The 14,608-nt window shown below is 54.2% G+C and overlaps 1 protein-coding gene across 1 annotated transcript in view; it reads left to right on the top strand.

The window, feature by feature from the left end:
• Positions 1–13,648, top strand: part of CACNG2 (calcium voltage-gated channel auxiliary subunit gamma 2) — a 107,855-nt gene extending 94,207 nt beyond the window's left edge. Inside the window, exons 3-4 of the mRNA XM_011284199.4 lie at positions 11,865–12,005; positions 13,100–13,648. Coding sequence (XP_011282501.2) covers positions 11,865–12,005; positions 13,100–13,635 — 677 coding nt within the window. The 3' untranslated portion in view covers positions 13,636–13,648. The remainder of the gene's footprint in view (positions 1–11,864; positions 12,006–13,099) is intronic.
• Positions 13,649–14,608: the final 960 nt, after the last annotated feature.

The following is a 14,608-nucleotide window of genomic DNA, read 5'->3' as shown; positions in this document are numbered from 1 at the left end:
GCGATTTTTTCTCCCTTCTGGTGGTGGGTCCAGTCCTTCTAACCTCCAGAGCACCAAAGGCCAGCAGGACTATCCAGAGATCCCTGTATCAGCAGAGGGCAGGAAAAAGCTGAGCCTCGCTCCTCTCCTCCTGTCTGGAGGCCAAGCCTTCATGCATGCTGTTCCCTCTGCCTGTAACCCTCTTCCCTCCCCTTTGTCTGATAAACTCCTATTCATCCTCCAGGTCCCAGCCTGAAACATCACCTCCTCCAGGAAGTCCTCTGTGCCCCTAACGGGTTCCCAGAGCACAGCACATTTATCATGCTGTGGGGTCCTGATCTATTTGGGTAAACATCTCCCTGGCAGTCCCACCAATTATGTTAGGCCAGGGACCCACCCTATCTCGTTCACGTGTTCATATTCCCAGCCCAATGCCCTTCACATAATAAGCGCTCAGTAAATATTTCTTGACTAACTCAATGAAGAAACTCATCAGGCAGTTTCAGATTGGAACTTCGAGAACAACACATGAGATTTTTTTTTTCTTCCCCCGCAATCAAGTCATGGTTAAATCCTGAGGTACATGCTGTGACCTTAAATCCACCTGAGGCATATTATCAAGAGAAAGCATTTTGAGTCCCAAAGAAAACTTCTCAAGAACCAACAAAAACTAACAAGGTAAAATACTCCCTGAGAAAGGGATTTCCAGGAGAGGGGCTGAGGGTCCTTGACACCTGGGACAGCAAAGCCACCCAAGCAGAAGCGGGTGAGAGCTGTGCTCCACGCTCTCAAGAGGCTCTTCTAGAAGAGGTTTGCTCTCCACCAGGAGCGTCCCCACCTTCTGTCCCCGGTGACCTTCCCAGCCGCACGGAGGCTGCTAAAGCCTCCCTCCCATCCGCCTCCCCCCCCCACCCCCAGCAGAATGGCTAGCATCACTCTCTGATCACTTTTATGGAAAATATAGGAGGCATTTCATTACATGGATCACCCTGTCTCTTTCAGTAACTACTCTTCACATCAAAGCCACCTCTCGGGTCAGCCTTAGAATCAACCTGGTTTCATTGAAAAGCCCATGGAACATGAAGTCAGCCTCAGTGGCGAGGAAGAGAAAGGAAGGGAACACGATGTAATTTATAGATTTCTTTTGAAAGGGAGAAAAATATCTTACAATGTTCATCATTTCCGGTTATGAACTCCCGAAAGGCACTGCTCTTAAATGGAAGTCCTAAAAGACGGGTTGGGCTATCGTTCCCCACTACCACGTCCGGGGCCCTTGCAGGAGCAGTGCGGTGGCATAAAAGCGGGCTGAGACCTAGGCCAGAGCCTGCGCTCGGTGCTGGGGAGATCAAGGTGAAAAAAACAGGCGCAGCTCGTGGCCCCAGGCAGCGCCCAGCCTGGCCGGGAGGCCCCTCAGAGAAACAGCTGGCCTCGGGAGACGCGGCGGCGCGGGACGGATGCGGCCTGCTGGTGGCGGTGGGAGTAGGGGGACCACAGCCTAAGCCTCGTGCCAGGAGCCACCCTGGTTGAGCACAGTAAGGATGTGATAATCAGCTAGAGGGCTCAAAGGAGGAACTTTGTCTCCTTCATTGCTGTGCCTAGAACAGCTTCTGGAATAGAGCAGATACTCCATAAATGTTGTCTGTTACATAAAGGGCAGATATAGGAGTCTTCAGTGGCTGTTTCTACCTACTCCATACCTCCATAGCCTCATTGTTTAAGAGAGAATCGCAGAAAGTGTTTGGTTCACTGGGGTGTCCCCGGACAAAAGACCTGAATTGGTTAACTGCTGTTAACAGGGCAGGATTCCAAGGGTCTGATTTAAGCTTACTTAACCCAACAGTATTTTTTGAGCATTGTAACAAGAGTCGGCAAACTTTTTCTACAAAGGGTCAGACAGCAAATATACCAGGCTTTGTGGGCCATACAGCCTCTGTCCCAACTACTCAATGCTGCCCGTGGAGTCTAGACATAATGGAAGCCAATGAGTGTGGCTGTGCTCCCAGGAAACTTAACTTCATTTACAAAAACAGGCAGCAGGCTGCACTTGGCATAGTTTGCTGACCCCTGATCTAGACTACGCTAATCTTGGGCTAGGCGACAAAAGTAATTCTGGAAAGCCGGAAGACGGGAGTTCCTATCCTTATCAATAGAGTCTAAATCCTGATACATTCTAACTAGATGGTCTCATTCTTAATAAGCTCTCGAGACGCTAGAAGCCAGGGATCGATCGTTCTTCTATTCCGATCTCCAGCCCCACTGAAGTGGGGAGGGGGGCGGGGCTGTGTCTGGAGGTGGGCGGGGCTTCAGCCCCATGGGCGGGGCTTCAGCCGGCTTCCAGTTCAGGTCGGTTACACCCGTTCTCACAGCGCACCTGCCACGTGGGAGGCCGTGAGAGGGGCTGACGCCGCCCTTGTCCCTGAGGGCTCACTGTATAGACACAGGCCCGTGAAGGTAGCATGAATGCCAAGACACAGGCAGGGATAAAATGGAGTGTGTGGTGCTGAGGGAGCCTGGCCCCTAACCCCCAAATGGGAGATGATTCCAGAAGGGTCCCCTTGAGAAAGCGGCACCAAGGCTGAGACTGGGCCTCTAGAAGCATTCGCTCATTTACTCTTGAGACATTCACTGAGCACTCACTCCGTGCAGAGCCCTGTTGTCAGTACAGGGGATCCAAGGGTGAACAGAACAAAACCGGTGCCTCTGTGAAGGTGACACTCTGGCGGAGGAAAGAAGCAATGGGCAAGACCACAAATAGCCCCCTGAGACCGTTCCAGAACTGGCTGTGAAGGGGTGGAGAGTGAGGCGGTGGGCGGAGGGCAGGTGGGGGGTGTTACTGAGGACAGGTGGTCGGGACAGCTTCTCTAAATGAGGAAAAGGACAGAGCCGAGAGGACTTGGGGGAAGTGCGTGCCCGAGGGGGGACTGGTGAGAAAGCAAGGGCCTTATTAAGGAAGGGGGGGGGGTCAGAGGGGAGGCCCCGCTGGCTGAGCGCAGTGCAGGAATGGAAGACATTCCACAGCACGAGGTCCGAGAGGCGGCGGAGGAGCCCAATCGGGTGTCATTCTAAGTGCGTCGGGAACCGTGAGCAGGGGACACTGATGTGGAAGGTCCGTTCTGGCCGCCGGCCGGGGCGGGGGCAGGGAGGCCAGTTGGACGCTGCTGCTGGCATCCTGGTGAGAGGCTATGGCGCCTGGACCAGAGCGATAGCTGTGGTGGCGGCCAGAAGTGAGGGGCTGTTTGGGAGACACCGCTGGGGGGGGGGGGCGGAGGGGAGAGCAGGCGCTTGGGGGTGGGTCCTGGGGCCGGACCCCAAGGGGTTTCCAGAGGACAGCAGAGGACTGGCAGGAGGGGCAGGGTGGGGGGCAGGAGACCTAGGAGGGTGGAAAGGGGCTCAGCCAAACATTCTGGCTTTGACTGTTCGTGCCCGGCCTGCCTCACACTCGGAGGGCAGCGGGGCGGGCAGGGTGGGCTCCAGTAAGGTGGCAGGAGCTCCTGCTACTACCAAGGTCAGGGGCACAGTCTACTGGACTCTGCTCAACCTAAGGGCAGGATCTGTTCAGAGGCCGACACAGGGCCAGCACATTGCTGGCATGGACGGAAAGAGGCCTGACCGTGTGTAAGCATGGGGCTGTGGGCCTCTCCTGGCAGAGCTATAGCTCCCGAGAAACCCATTGAGTATCTTCTCCTTGGCTCTTTGGGCCTGAGGTCCCAGTACTCGGGAGGCCAGGAAAGATCTGAGCTACCCATGGGCCGTGGGTCCTTTTTGCCTGCAGACAAAATTAAGACGGGCCTTCATGGTGCTTGCAAGCTACAACAAACGAAATTCACAAGTTAATTATATGGTCTGCGAAACTATGAGGAGTGATACGGAGAAAAATCCAGCAGGAAAGGGGGATAGGAAATTCCGGAGAGAGGGGGTTGTCCATAAAATCCCTGTTGTGAAATCTGAGCAAAGACCTGAAGGAGGTGAGAGGGAGCCATGTGGAAATGTGAGGGGAGAATGTTCCAGGCAGAGGGAACAGCAAGTGAAAAGGCCCTGAGACTGGAGCCTGGAATGTTTGAGGCGCAGGAGTGAGGCCAGAAAGACAAGAGTGGAGTGAGCAAGGGGAAGCCAAGGAAGAGCCAGTGAAGAGAGGCCCGGGGGCCCCTGTGGGTCCTAGAAAGGGCTTGGGTCTTGCTCTGATTGAGGCAGGAAGCCATCAGAGGGTCTGAGCAGAGGAGTCCCACTAGCTCACATTTTACAGGACCCTCTGCTTGCTCCGTTCACAAGAGACTGAAATAGGGTAAGGACAGAAGCAGGCAGAACAGTTAGGAACCTACTGCAATAAATCCAGACAAGAGACAGCGTCCTGAACCCAAGTAATAGCAGTGAAGGAGGTGGGAAGGGGCCGGAGCCTGAAAATATTCCCAAGGGATTGCATGTAAGCTTTCCTGAGAGCCTACCTGTGGATTTCCCAGGAAAGGAAGGTGTCAAGGTTTGAGTCCAAGGCTGGGATTGGGAAGAAGCGGAAGCTCAGTGTCGGCCACATTAAGTCAGAGAAACCTATGGGACTCCCTGGGGAGATGCCTTGGGGTCTGGGGCTCACGGGACAGGGCCTGGCCCAGAGAGAAGTTTGCCAGTTGGCAGCTGGTGGAGGACATTTACAGCCACGAGCCGACGAATGGCCCGAGGCGGTGGTGCAGAGAAGAGGTGCAGAGTCTGAGCCCCAGGATGCCAAGGTTTAGAGGCCAGGAAGAGGAGGAGGCCCCAGGGAAGGGGGCTGAGGGGGTGGCAAGTGGGTGGCCCGGGCCACCCCTACCATCCCTGCTCCACCAGCTGGATGGAGGACCTAGAACAGAGGAGGAGAAGAGAGCATGCCAGAAGGGCTGGACAGGAATGCAGAGCTCATCTCCTGGGATGGCAAGAAAGTGGGGCTCACTTGCTCTCAAGCCATCAGACCAAGCTTCAGGCCTCCTGGGGGGCCCAGCAGAAGGAAGGCGCCCCATAGATGTCTAATGGGACGAATGAATGAATGAATGAATGAGCATTTTTACCCCCAACCCCCATGGGTATTTAAGGAGTTCCAAAGCTTCTCCTGAACAGAGTCCAGGGACTTTCTGGTGACAGGCCCTGGCCACCACCCTGAGCCTCCTGACATCTGGGCCCCACGAAGGTGTGGCCAGTGTGGCTCTAGCCCACCTGTCACTAGCTTGCCCAGGAACAAATGATGGCTAGACCTGTTTTGCCCAGCCCGCTCTGGGGGGCCATTGATGTGTCTGCCACGGTGCCCCAGCCCCCGCCCATCCTTATCCTTACCAAAGCTTGCGAGCGGGTGAGGAAGAGGCAGAGGTGGCCCAGGTGTGACTTCCTGTGACTGTCAGTGTGTCGGTCTTTGTGCACAAGTGTGTGAGTCTGCTGTGTTCTGTGTCTTTCGGTGCCCGTGTGTCCGCGCATCTGAGCATCTGTCTGAATGTGTGTTTGCTCGTGTCTGCTGCGTGTCTACAGGTCCCTGCAGGCTGTGTGTGTGTGTGTGTGTGTGTGTGTGTGTGTGTTGTGTCGTGTCCAGGAGATGGGAGCTGGTATTTCCCAGTGGTCACAGTGCGATTGGGGCCCATCCCAAGCCACCACCCCTAGTCACTCACATCCATGCAGCCAGAGCAAACATTTCTCAAAACGGCTCCGACCTCGTGCATTCCACGCACGCTGACACTTTGAATTCTGTCCCCCTTCATTTCTCTAAGTGCTGGTGGCACCCAGCACGCTGACTTCCCCACCTAGTCCTGACTCACAACCCGCACTGTGATCAACACCAAGCCAGGGCCCGTGAGAAACAGCAACGGTGCCTTCTGCCAAGATGAGAAAACTAACATTTCCTGGTGCTTGGCGCGTACCGGGCGCTCTTCTAACTGCTTGAAATGTATTTACTCCTTACTCTTCGTCTCAGGCTATGAGCTGGGTGTGCTCGTGACCTCCCTCTGGCAGGGGGGACAACTGAGGCTCAGAAGGGCAGGGGGCATGGCCGGCGGAGGCACGCAGGGCGCCTCTCTCCTGGGTTGGTGCAGCTGATCACCAGCCCCGGAGACAACAGGGAATGGGACAGCATCTGGCAACGCGCAGATGGCACTCCCCAAGGAAGCTCCGGGGCTTCTGGAACTCTTTTCCTTATGTCGTTAGATAGAACACACCTGACAACTTTGTATGTTACCTGTGTTCCCCTTCACAACACCCCGGGAGGTAGGTGCTGTTGGTGTCCCCATTACACAGGCAAGAAAGTGGAGGCACGGAGGCCACACTGCCGGTGGGAAGGCTGGGACGGGGCTCCAAGGAGGCCCCGTGTGGAGCCCGGGCTCCCAAGCCACCGCTCTCAGCTTCTCTCTCTCCCCTCATCCATCGTCATCCGCTTCCTCCTTCCTTCTCCCTCGCTCTGTCCTTCCTCCTCTCTCTCCCCTTCCCCACCTCTCTCGCACCCACGCTCACACACACACTTGTGGTCCTGGCCACCCCATCCAGCACAGCGGGGAGGGGAGTGAGGGACAAAAGCCCAAGAGCCCAGCAACCCCCCCTGAGCCAGCTCCTCGCTGATCCTCTCCGCTTAGAAGGGGAAAAAAAGCCCAGGTGGGATAACAGACATAAAGGGTTGAGCACCGCGCCCGGAAAATAGGGAGCCCGCCCTCCATATACCTGGTAAGACTACCGTTTTAATCAAAGGCCACAACTGGCACAGGGAACAGGTGAGACTGTGGCCTGGCTGGCTGAGTGGACCCTGCGGGGAGGTCTGGGGGACACAGGGCCATCGGAGACAGGCAAGACCCTAGAGATCACCTAATCCAGACAAGGAAGCGGAAGCCAGGCATACCACGTGATTTGCACGAGCCCCTGCTGGGCCATCACTTCACACCAGGGTGCCCGGAGCCTCAAAGTTAAGCCCTCTGCTCTTCCACAGGCAGGTGCATCTGTGCCCCACCTCTGTGTCTACAACCCCCCCCCATTACAGCTTCAGCCCACCGCAGCTCTGTGCCCCAAGCCTGTACCTCGTGAGCCCCCCACCCTGGCCTGCCTCGTTCCCTTGAGGGCTCCCCAAGCTCTCCCGTGGCTCTCTGCGATCCAGAATCTTCCAGTTCCCTGAGCAAGGATGCTTCTCCAGCCCTGGAGCGCACACACGCTGCTTCCTCTCCCTGGAACACTCCGCATCCCGCCTCTCTTGTGCCCTGTTAGCTTCTCCTTATCCTTCAGATGCCAGCCCCAGCCTCACTCCCTGGGGGAAGCCCTCCTTGATGCCCACGTGAGCTCAGAGGATGCTCTGAGGGGCAAGACGTGCAGGTCTGAAAGCAGGGGAGGGCGGTGGTGAAGACACACAGGCCCTTGAGGCTGACCTCCTGGGTTCACAACCCAGTTTCCCCACTTCCTCGCTGGGCGGACTCAGACAAATGGCTTAACCTCTCTGTGCCTCAAGTTTTAGCTGCCGCTTGATGGGGGCTAACCAAAGTACTTATTTCACGGAGCTGTAATGAGAACTAATGAGTTAATAGATACACAGTGCTTAGAACAGCCCTGGGGTACACGAACCACTCGATGAACATTGGCCATCTATATGTGACATCAGCCTGTCACATACCTTCATGGTGCCATATGGATACCTTTCTTCCATAGCACTTTATCCTGGTTGATAATTACATAATATCTGGGTTATTACCTGATGACATGTATCTCTTTCATGAGAATGTAAGCCCCATAAAGACATGGCCCAGGCCTGTTTTTGAACCCCTGTGTCTTCCATGCCCAGCCTGGAAGTTGGTACAGCGGCGGGCACTCAACCTGTGTTTATTCATTGGACCCACAGCTAGTTAAAAGCGAAGCATCTCCCCACTCCGGGACCATGCGGCCCTTCCCCAGTACAGCATATTATGTTCTCAGCCAGGAAATGTCCGAACTGCAGCTCGCAGGCCAAATCTGCCCCCCCCCCCGCCCCCGCCACCACCACCACTGTTTTTGTAAATAAAGTATTATTGAAATAGAAGCGCCCTCATTTGTTTACGTATTGCCTGTGGCTGTTTCGAAGCTACAACAGCTAAATTAGGTAGTTGCAGCAGAGAACATATGGCCAGCAAAGCCAGAAATGATTATATTTACTAGCTGTCCCTCTACAGAAAAAGTCTGCCAATACCTGCTTTAGGTATTTGTAACCTCCTTGAAGCCAAGGCCATGGCTTCGTGGGGCTGGTGTAAGGTTTAAATGGGTTTATCCGTGTCAGGCACTTAGGATGCTGTAGGGAGAGCTCCAGAATTGTTGGTAGGGACTGCAGAGTTCCATATGCTTACTCATAGGAGATCGATAAATATTTGTTCATTGAATAAACCAGATACTTTCTGCTCCTCGCGATAGACTTTAGCACTAAAACCACCCCCAGCTTCAGTGGGAATCAAGGCAATTTGTGGGGAAGAAGTGTCTGGATGGAGGGGGCAGGACGATAGAAATAATAACGATTGTACCGTTTACTGTACCCTTTCCAGGGTAGAAACAGGACAGCCATGCAATGTAACCTTGACAACAGTGCCTCTCGAACTTTCGCGTGCACGTGACTTGTGTTACGTGCTTTTGCAAAAATGTAGAATCTAACTCAGTAGCTGGCAGTGTGAGACCCAAGAATCTGCAGGCTCTAACCAGCTCCCCCGCGATGCCCAGGCCCCTGGCCTTCCGACTGCCCTGTGAACAGCAAACCTTACATTCCCGGGAGCTGGGTATTAGGGTTATTTTTCCCATTCTAAGACCCTTGGCCCAAGGACGCATTGTTAGGGACAAGGCCCGCGTCTGAGCTCAGATGTGACGAACTCCCAAATCCCCACTCAGCCTATAACACTGCCTAGCGGGAAAGAACTCTTTCGAGAAACTTCTCCAATGTAAGAGTCCCTGCTTGCTCTAAAGCAGCTTCCTTGCCCAGCCTCCATCTGGGTCTCGCTCTGCTCATCTGAGCCACTGCCACTGCCCCCTTGGAAATCACACCAACCTGTCCTTCTTCCTTCTTGCCGTCACCCCCCCATTCCCAGCTGGTCAGGAATCGTATCCACACAGGGAGGGCAGAAGCGTGAGAAATCATCTGATGGTCCACACCCGCTTTGCACATGGGCAAACCAGAGAGGACGAGGCACCTGTCTCAGCCACACAGCAAGTGAGTGGCATAGTTGGGACCCTACACCCAGATCTCTGGAGTCTGCAGCATCCCTCCCAGGCTCCTTGGAAGCCCCAGAGGGAGAGTACAGGATGGCCCAAAAGTTGGGCCGATCCGGACTTGAATCCTGACTCACTAGCTGGGCTGCCTTGGGCAAGTTACTAGGTCTTTCTGAGCTTTAGTTTTCTTGTCTATAGACGGGGGCTAAAAAACACAGCCCATGGGGCTGTTATGAGGATTAAATTACAGAATGTATGTCAGGTATTCGTTCAAGGCTCGACACAGAATGGTGCTTATCAAAGATTCTCTCCCCTCTCCCCTTGTGCTTGTGAAGATGAGGATTCAGGCAGCATTGACTGTGCAAGTCCAGGGACCTTGCAATCATGTGTGCAGGTGTGTAGGGATGTGCGGGAAGGGCGACCAGGTTGGGGACATAACGGTTCTCTTGAAATGACTTGCTGGGGGAGAACGCTCAGGTCTGGGGGGAGGTGGCCCATCCGTCGGCAGGAGAAGGGAAGCCCGATTGCCCAGGAACCCAACTGCACCCTCTGTGTGCCTCCTCCTCTAGCCCCGGCTCAGGTTCACCTTTCTTCAAGTCCCCCTAAAATAATCGACTCACCCAACAGCATCAGTAAGCAGTGTAGACTTCCTAAAGATCCATGGGGAAGAGAGAAGGGGGGTTTTATGCTACGCATTGCAGCACACTGCCTAAAATCCTTAGAAAAATGCTCCGAGTTCTATACAGAAAAACTCTCTTCGCCACACTGCCCCCCAGAGGGGTGGGGAGCCAGGAGGGGCTCGACCCCCAGCACCTTCCTCTCCAAGATGCACATCCCCAGCCAACCCTTATCCCCACCCCAGGGCTGAGCCAACAGGCCCTCTAATAGGACCCAACTTCCTCAGAAGCCATTTAAACAGCCCAAACACGTAAAGAAAACTTCCTTTTCTTCACACAAGCTTCCAGATGGCTCTGCCTGGCCCCCAGCTCCGGGGACGAGCAATCAGGGTTCTGAGGTCACTCGCTGCCTATTTGAATCTGGAGAGAAAAGCTCTTTTCCTCTCCAGAGACCCTTTAGGGAGGACCTCATCCGGACACTGTCCCCCACATACACAGCCTGCCTGCCTGGCCTGCCTCTCCCCCAGCTGCCTTCCCCTGCCCTCAGCCACCCTGCGTCCCTCTGTCCTCCTTCCTCTCCCCTACAGGTGGCAAATGTTCCTGAAGATACTTTTCTCTTGCCTGTTTGTCAGTCCTTGCTTCTTATCTTATCCTGAAGGCATTTTTGTTGTTGTTGTTGTTGTTGTTGTTGTTTTTTACTTTTTCTTTTCTTGGTAACATGTCTGCTGTTGCTTCTTTCTGGAAGCCCTCCCCACACTTATTCACTCAGTGAGCCTTTACTCGGGACCTACTGGGTCTTTGACACAGAGGTGTGGTGGGGACAGAGAGAATAAAGAGAAAGAACTAAAAAAAAATAAAAATAAAAAGGCCACAGTCCTTGCCCTCATGGGACCCCACGGCTTTATGGTAGCAGCATATGTAGAAACAATTTTTTCCTGTAATAAATACCATTTAACCAGTGTTCATCACATACGCTCCGAGTTTCATCCCAGTGCGTTATCAGAATCAACTTATCTAATCCTCACAGCAGTCTTGCAAGGTAGGCACTATTACCGTCCCCATTTAATAGATGAGAGAGTTGAGGCGCAAAGCGACAGCTTACCCAAACTTACACAGCTAACACGTGGTAAAGCCGGATCCAGATCCAGGCTGTGCGACCCCCTCACCACTGTAACATGCTGCCTCTCCTTGTGCCCCAAAGCACAGAGGAAGGGACAAATAACTTTGCCTAAGGAAGTCAGGGAAGGCTTGACAGAAGAGGCGAATTTGAGTTGAGGGTTTTTTTTTTTTTTTACTTTTTTTAATGTTTATTTATTTATTTATTTATTTATTTATTTTTTCAACGTTTATTTATTTTTGGGACAGAGAGAGACAGAGCATGAACGGGGGAAGGGCAGAGAGAGAGGGAGACACAGAATCGGAAACAGGCTCCAGGCTCCGAGCCATCAGCCCAGAGCCTGACGCGGGGCTCGAACTCACAGACCGCGAGATCGTGACCTGGCTGAAGTCGGACGCTCAACCGACTGCGCCACCCAGGCGCCCCAATGTTTATTTATTTTTGAGAGAGAGAGAGAGAGTGAGAGAGAGAGAGAGGAAGACACAGAATCTGAAGGAGGCTCCAGGCTCTGAGCTGCCAGCACAGAGCCCGACGCGGGGCTCGAACTCACAAACTATGAGATCACGACCTGAGCCGAAGTCGGAGGCTTAACCGACTGAGCCACCCAGGCGCCCCTGAGTTGAGTTTTAATGGATGAATAGAATCTGCTGAGTCAAAAGGAACAGGAGAAACATTCTAGTAAGAAAAGTCAGTGCGTCAAAAGTCAGAAGCATGCAATTACATGACATGGGAAGGGTGCTGTGGCTTGACAAGAGGAGACACGGGGACCAGGAGGCATGAAGCCTGAGGGGGGCAGAGGTCAAGTCACACAGGGCCCTGTGGGCCTCATGAGGCCCTGGTTTGGTCCTGTAGGCAGAGAGGAGCCCCTGAAGGGCCACGAGCTGGGCAGTGGCTTGCTCCCCCTCCCCTTCCCCACTCCCACTCCCGTGGGCCACTCTCTCCCCCTAGCGTCCCTCTGGCTCACAGCTGTGCCCTTCTCTCTCTCCCTGACCCTCTGTGTTCTGCAGGGGCCGTGAGGGCCTCAAGCATTTTCCCAATCCTGAGTGTGATTCTGCTTTTCATGGGTGGACTCTGCATCGCAGCCAGCGAGTTCTACAAGACTCGACACAACATCATCCTGAGTGCCGGCATCTTCTTCGTGTCTGCAGGTAATGGCCACTGAGCTGCGCTGGGCCAGAGCCCAGGCCTGCCTGGGGGGAAAAGGCTGAGGCTGGGGTGCTCAGCGACGGGGAGGACTCGACAGAGAGGGGGGAGGGGGAAGAGGGATCTCCAGGACTGGCAACAGGTCATGTCATAGGGGAGGTGGGTTGTGCTGGGGCTCCCGCCCCATAACAACGTCCAAGCCCCCCGCCACCACGGAGTCCCCCAGGAACATCCCCAGACCCCGTCTCTCAGCCCAAATGGCCCATCTTCCTCCTACCTTTTAGCAAAGGGCCCAGATCCCAGGTCCCTCTCAGAATACTGGGCCTGTCCTCACTGCCCTGTCCCCTCACTGTCCCACTTGGGTGCAGGCAGGCACCTAAAACCACGTCCCTCAGCCCCATTACAGGACTAGTCACATTGCTACAGAAGCCAGGGAAAGAACACGGCTGTGGGATGAGCCATTTAACAAGAATGAGGAACACTTCAGTAGTCCTTACCACACCCCGGCCCCCAAGAGCCTCACAGGCATTAAGTCATTTAATCAATCACTCCCACAAGAGCCAGTCCTATCCTTCTCCCCCATTTTACAGATCTGGAAACTCTAAGGTTACCTTGCCAAGGGCTTTGATTCCAGGCAGTCTTGGCTCCAGGAGCCAGTCTGAACCTCCTGCAATCCCAGCTTCAAATCTCTGTGCGGCCTGGAGCAAGTTACCTCACCTCTCTGTGATCCCTCTCCTCAGTTTGCAACGCCCTTGGAAAGCGCTCAATAGTGAAGGCAGACGCTCAATAAACAGCGTCCATTATCATGACTCAACGCGCTGTAGAAGGCCTCTCCCTTCTCCCCCTCCACTCCCGCATCTTTATCTCCAACTGCCCTCCCCTTTGTGGCTCTCTTCAGTGGCGTGGCAAAAATATTAAGGTGATGCTTGCCTATGTCACTGTAGAGCACTGACCCTGAAAACTCCGGATCAGGGAGAGCCCGCCCAGCTGCCCCTGCCCTTCGGTTCCCCCCTCCCCAGGGCCTGATATCCTGCTGGAAACTAACCCCCCCCCCCCGCTCTGACTCCCACCCCTCCGCGCCCGTCCCTGTGCCCCGCAGGTCTGAGTAACATCATTGGCATCATCGTGTATATATCTGCCAATGCCGGAGACCCCTCCAAGAGCGACTCCAAAAAGAATAGTTACTCGTACGGCTGGTCCTTCTACTTCGGGGCCCTGTCCTTCATCATCGCCGAGATGGTTGGGGTGCTGGCGGTGCACATGTTTATCGACCGGCACAAACAGCTGCGGGCCACCGCCCGCGCCACGGACTACCTCCAGGCCTCCGCCATCACCCGCATCCCCAGCTACCGCTACCGCTACCAGCGCCGAAGCCGCTCCAGCTCCCGCTCCACCGAGCCCTCACACTCCAGGGACGCCTCCCCCGTGGGCATCAAGGGTTTCAACACCCTGCCGTCCACGGAGATCTCCATGTACACCCTCAGCAGGGACCCCCTGAAGGCCGCCACCACGCCCACCGCCACCTACAACTCCGACAGGGATAACAGCTTCCTCCAAGTCCACAACTGTATCCAGAAGGAGAACAAAGACTCTCTCCACTCCAACACAGCCAACCGCCGGACCACCCCCGTATGAAGCCCGCGGGAGGGGGTGGGGGAGGGGCCTGGCAGCGCCGCAGGAGGGGCGCGTGCGCCGGGAGGTGGGGCGAGCAGGGGAGGGGGCGGGGACCCGACCATCCAAGGGGAAGGGGAAACCTTCCAAGAGCAAAAACAAAACAAAACAAAACAAAACAAAAACAAAAACAAAAAAACAAAAAAATAAAAAAACAAAAAAAACGAAAAAAAAACAAAAAAAGAGAAAAACATAACAAGTAAATTTGAAAAAAAAAAAAGAACAAAATATAAGAGGAACACAGAAGCAAAACGACAGGAAATGTGAAAAGATATTAACCGAGGGAAAGAAAAACAAACTTTAAAAAAAAAAAGCGAGAGAGGATAAAAAATTTAAAATAGAAAATAAATCTAAAAGAAAATGCATGATTTCCCATGTACCATTATTTTAACATTTAATAAAAACCAATTTAAACGAAAAAATAAAAGGGAACCAAGATAACATTAAAGCAAAAAAATGAGAAGGAGCGGAAAGGAAGGGGGATGTTCTCTGCATTTATCAGGGGTTTATGTTACTTTTTGTTTTAATGCGGGAGAGTTAACTTTTCTGTTCTCTTTAACCCCAAGCGGGCTCTGCCTCCCTGGGCGAGTGGGGGGGTGGAGACTCAGGGGCCCCGGGGCCGGGTGAGCCCCTCGGTCACTGCCAGGTCCCTGGAGCCTCTGGATGGTTGCCCCAGGAACGCTGGGCAAGCTCCGAGGCTCGCGAGGCTTGCGAGCCGGCTCCACCCAGCATCGATGGGGCAATTGTAGGCCTCCAGGTGACCCTAGAGTCCTTGGTCCCTCCTGTCCGAAAGGTGCCTGGAGGGGGGTGCACTTGGGGCTTGCGTAGCGCCCAAGTTCCCAGTCCTTAATGGTCCTTAACCCACTGTGATGACTTCCTAGGCCTTGAGGGAGGGGAAGGAGAGGGGATGGCTGCCTTTGGCTTGCAAGATGCCCGG

Source organism: Felis catus, chromosome B4 (genome assembly GCF_018350175.1).
Source record: "Felis catus isolate Fca126 chromosome B4, F.catus_Fca126_mat1.0, whole genome shotgun sequence".
In the NCBI taxonomy this organism is placed as follows: domain Eukaryota; kingdom Metazoa; phylum Chordata; class Mammalia; order Carnivora; family Felidae; genus Felis; species Felis catus.
This window is presented reverse-complemented; position numbering and strand designations above follow the sequence as displayed.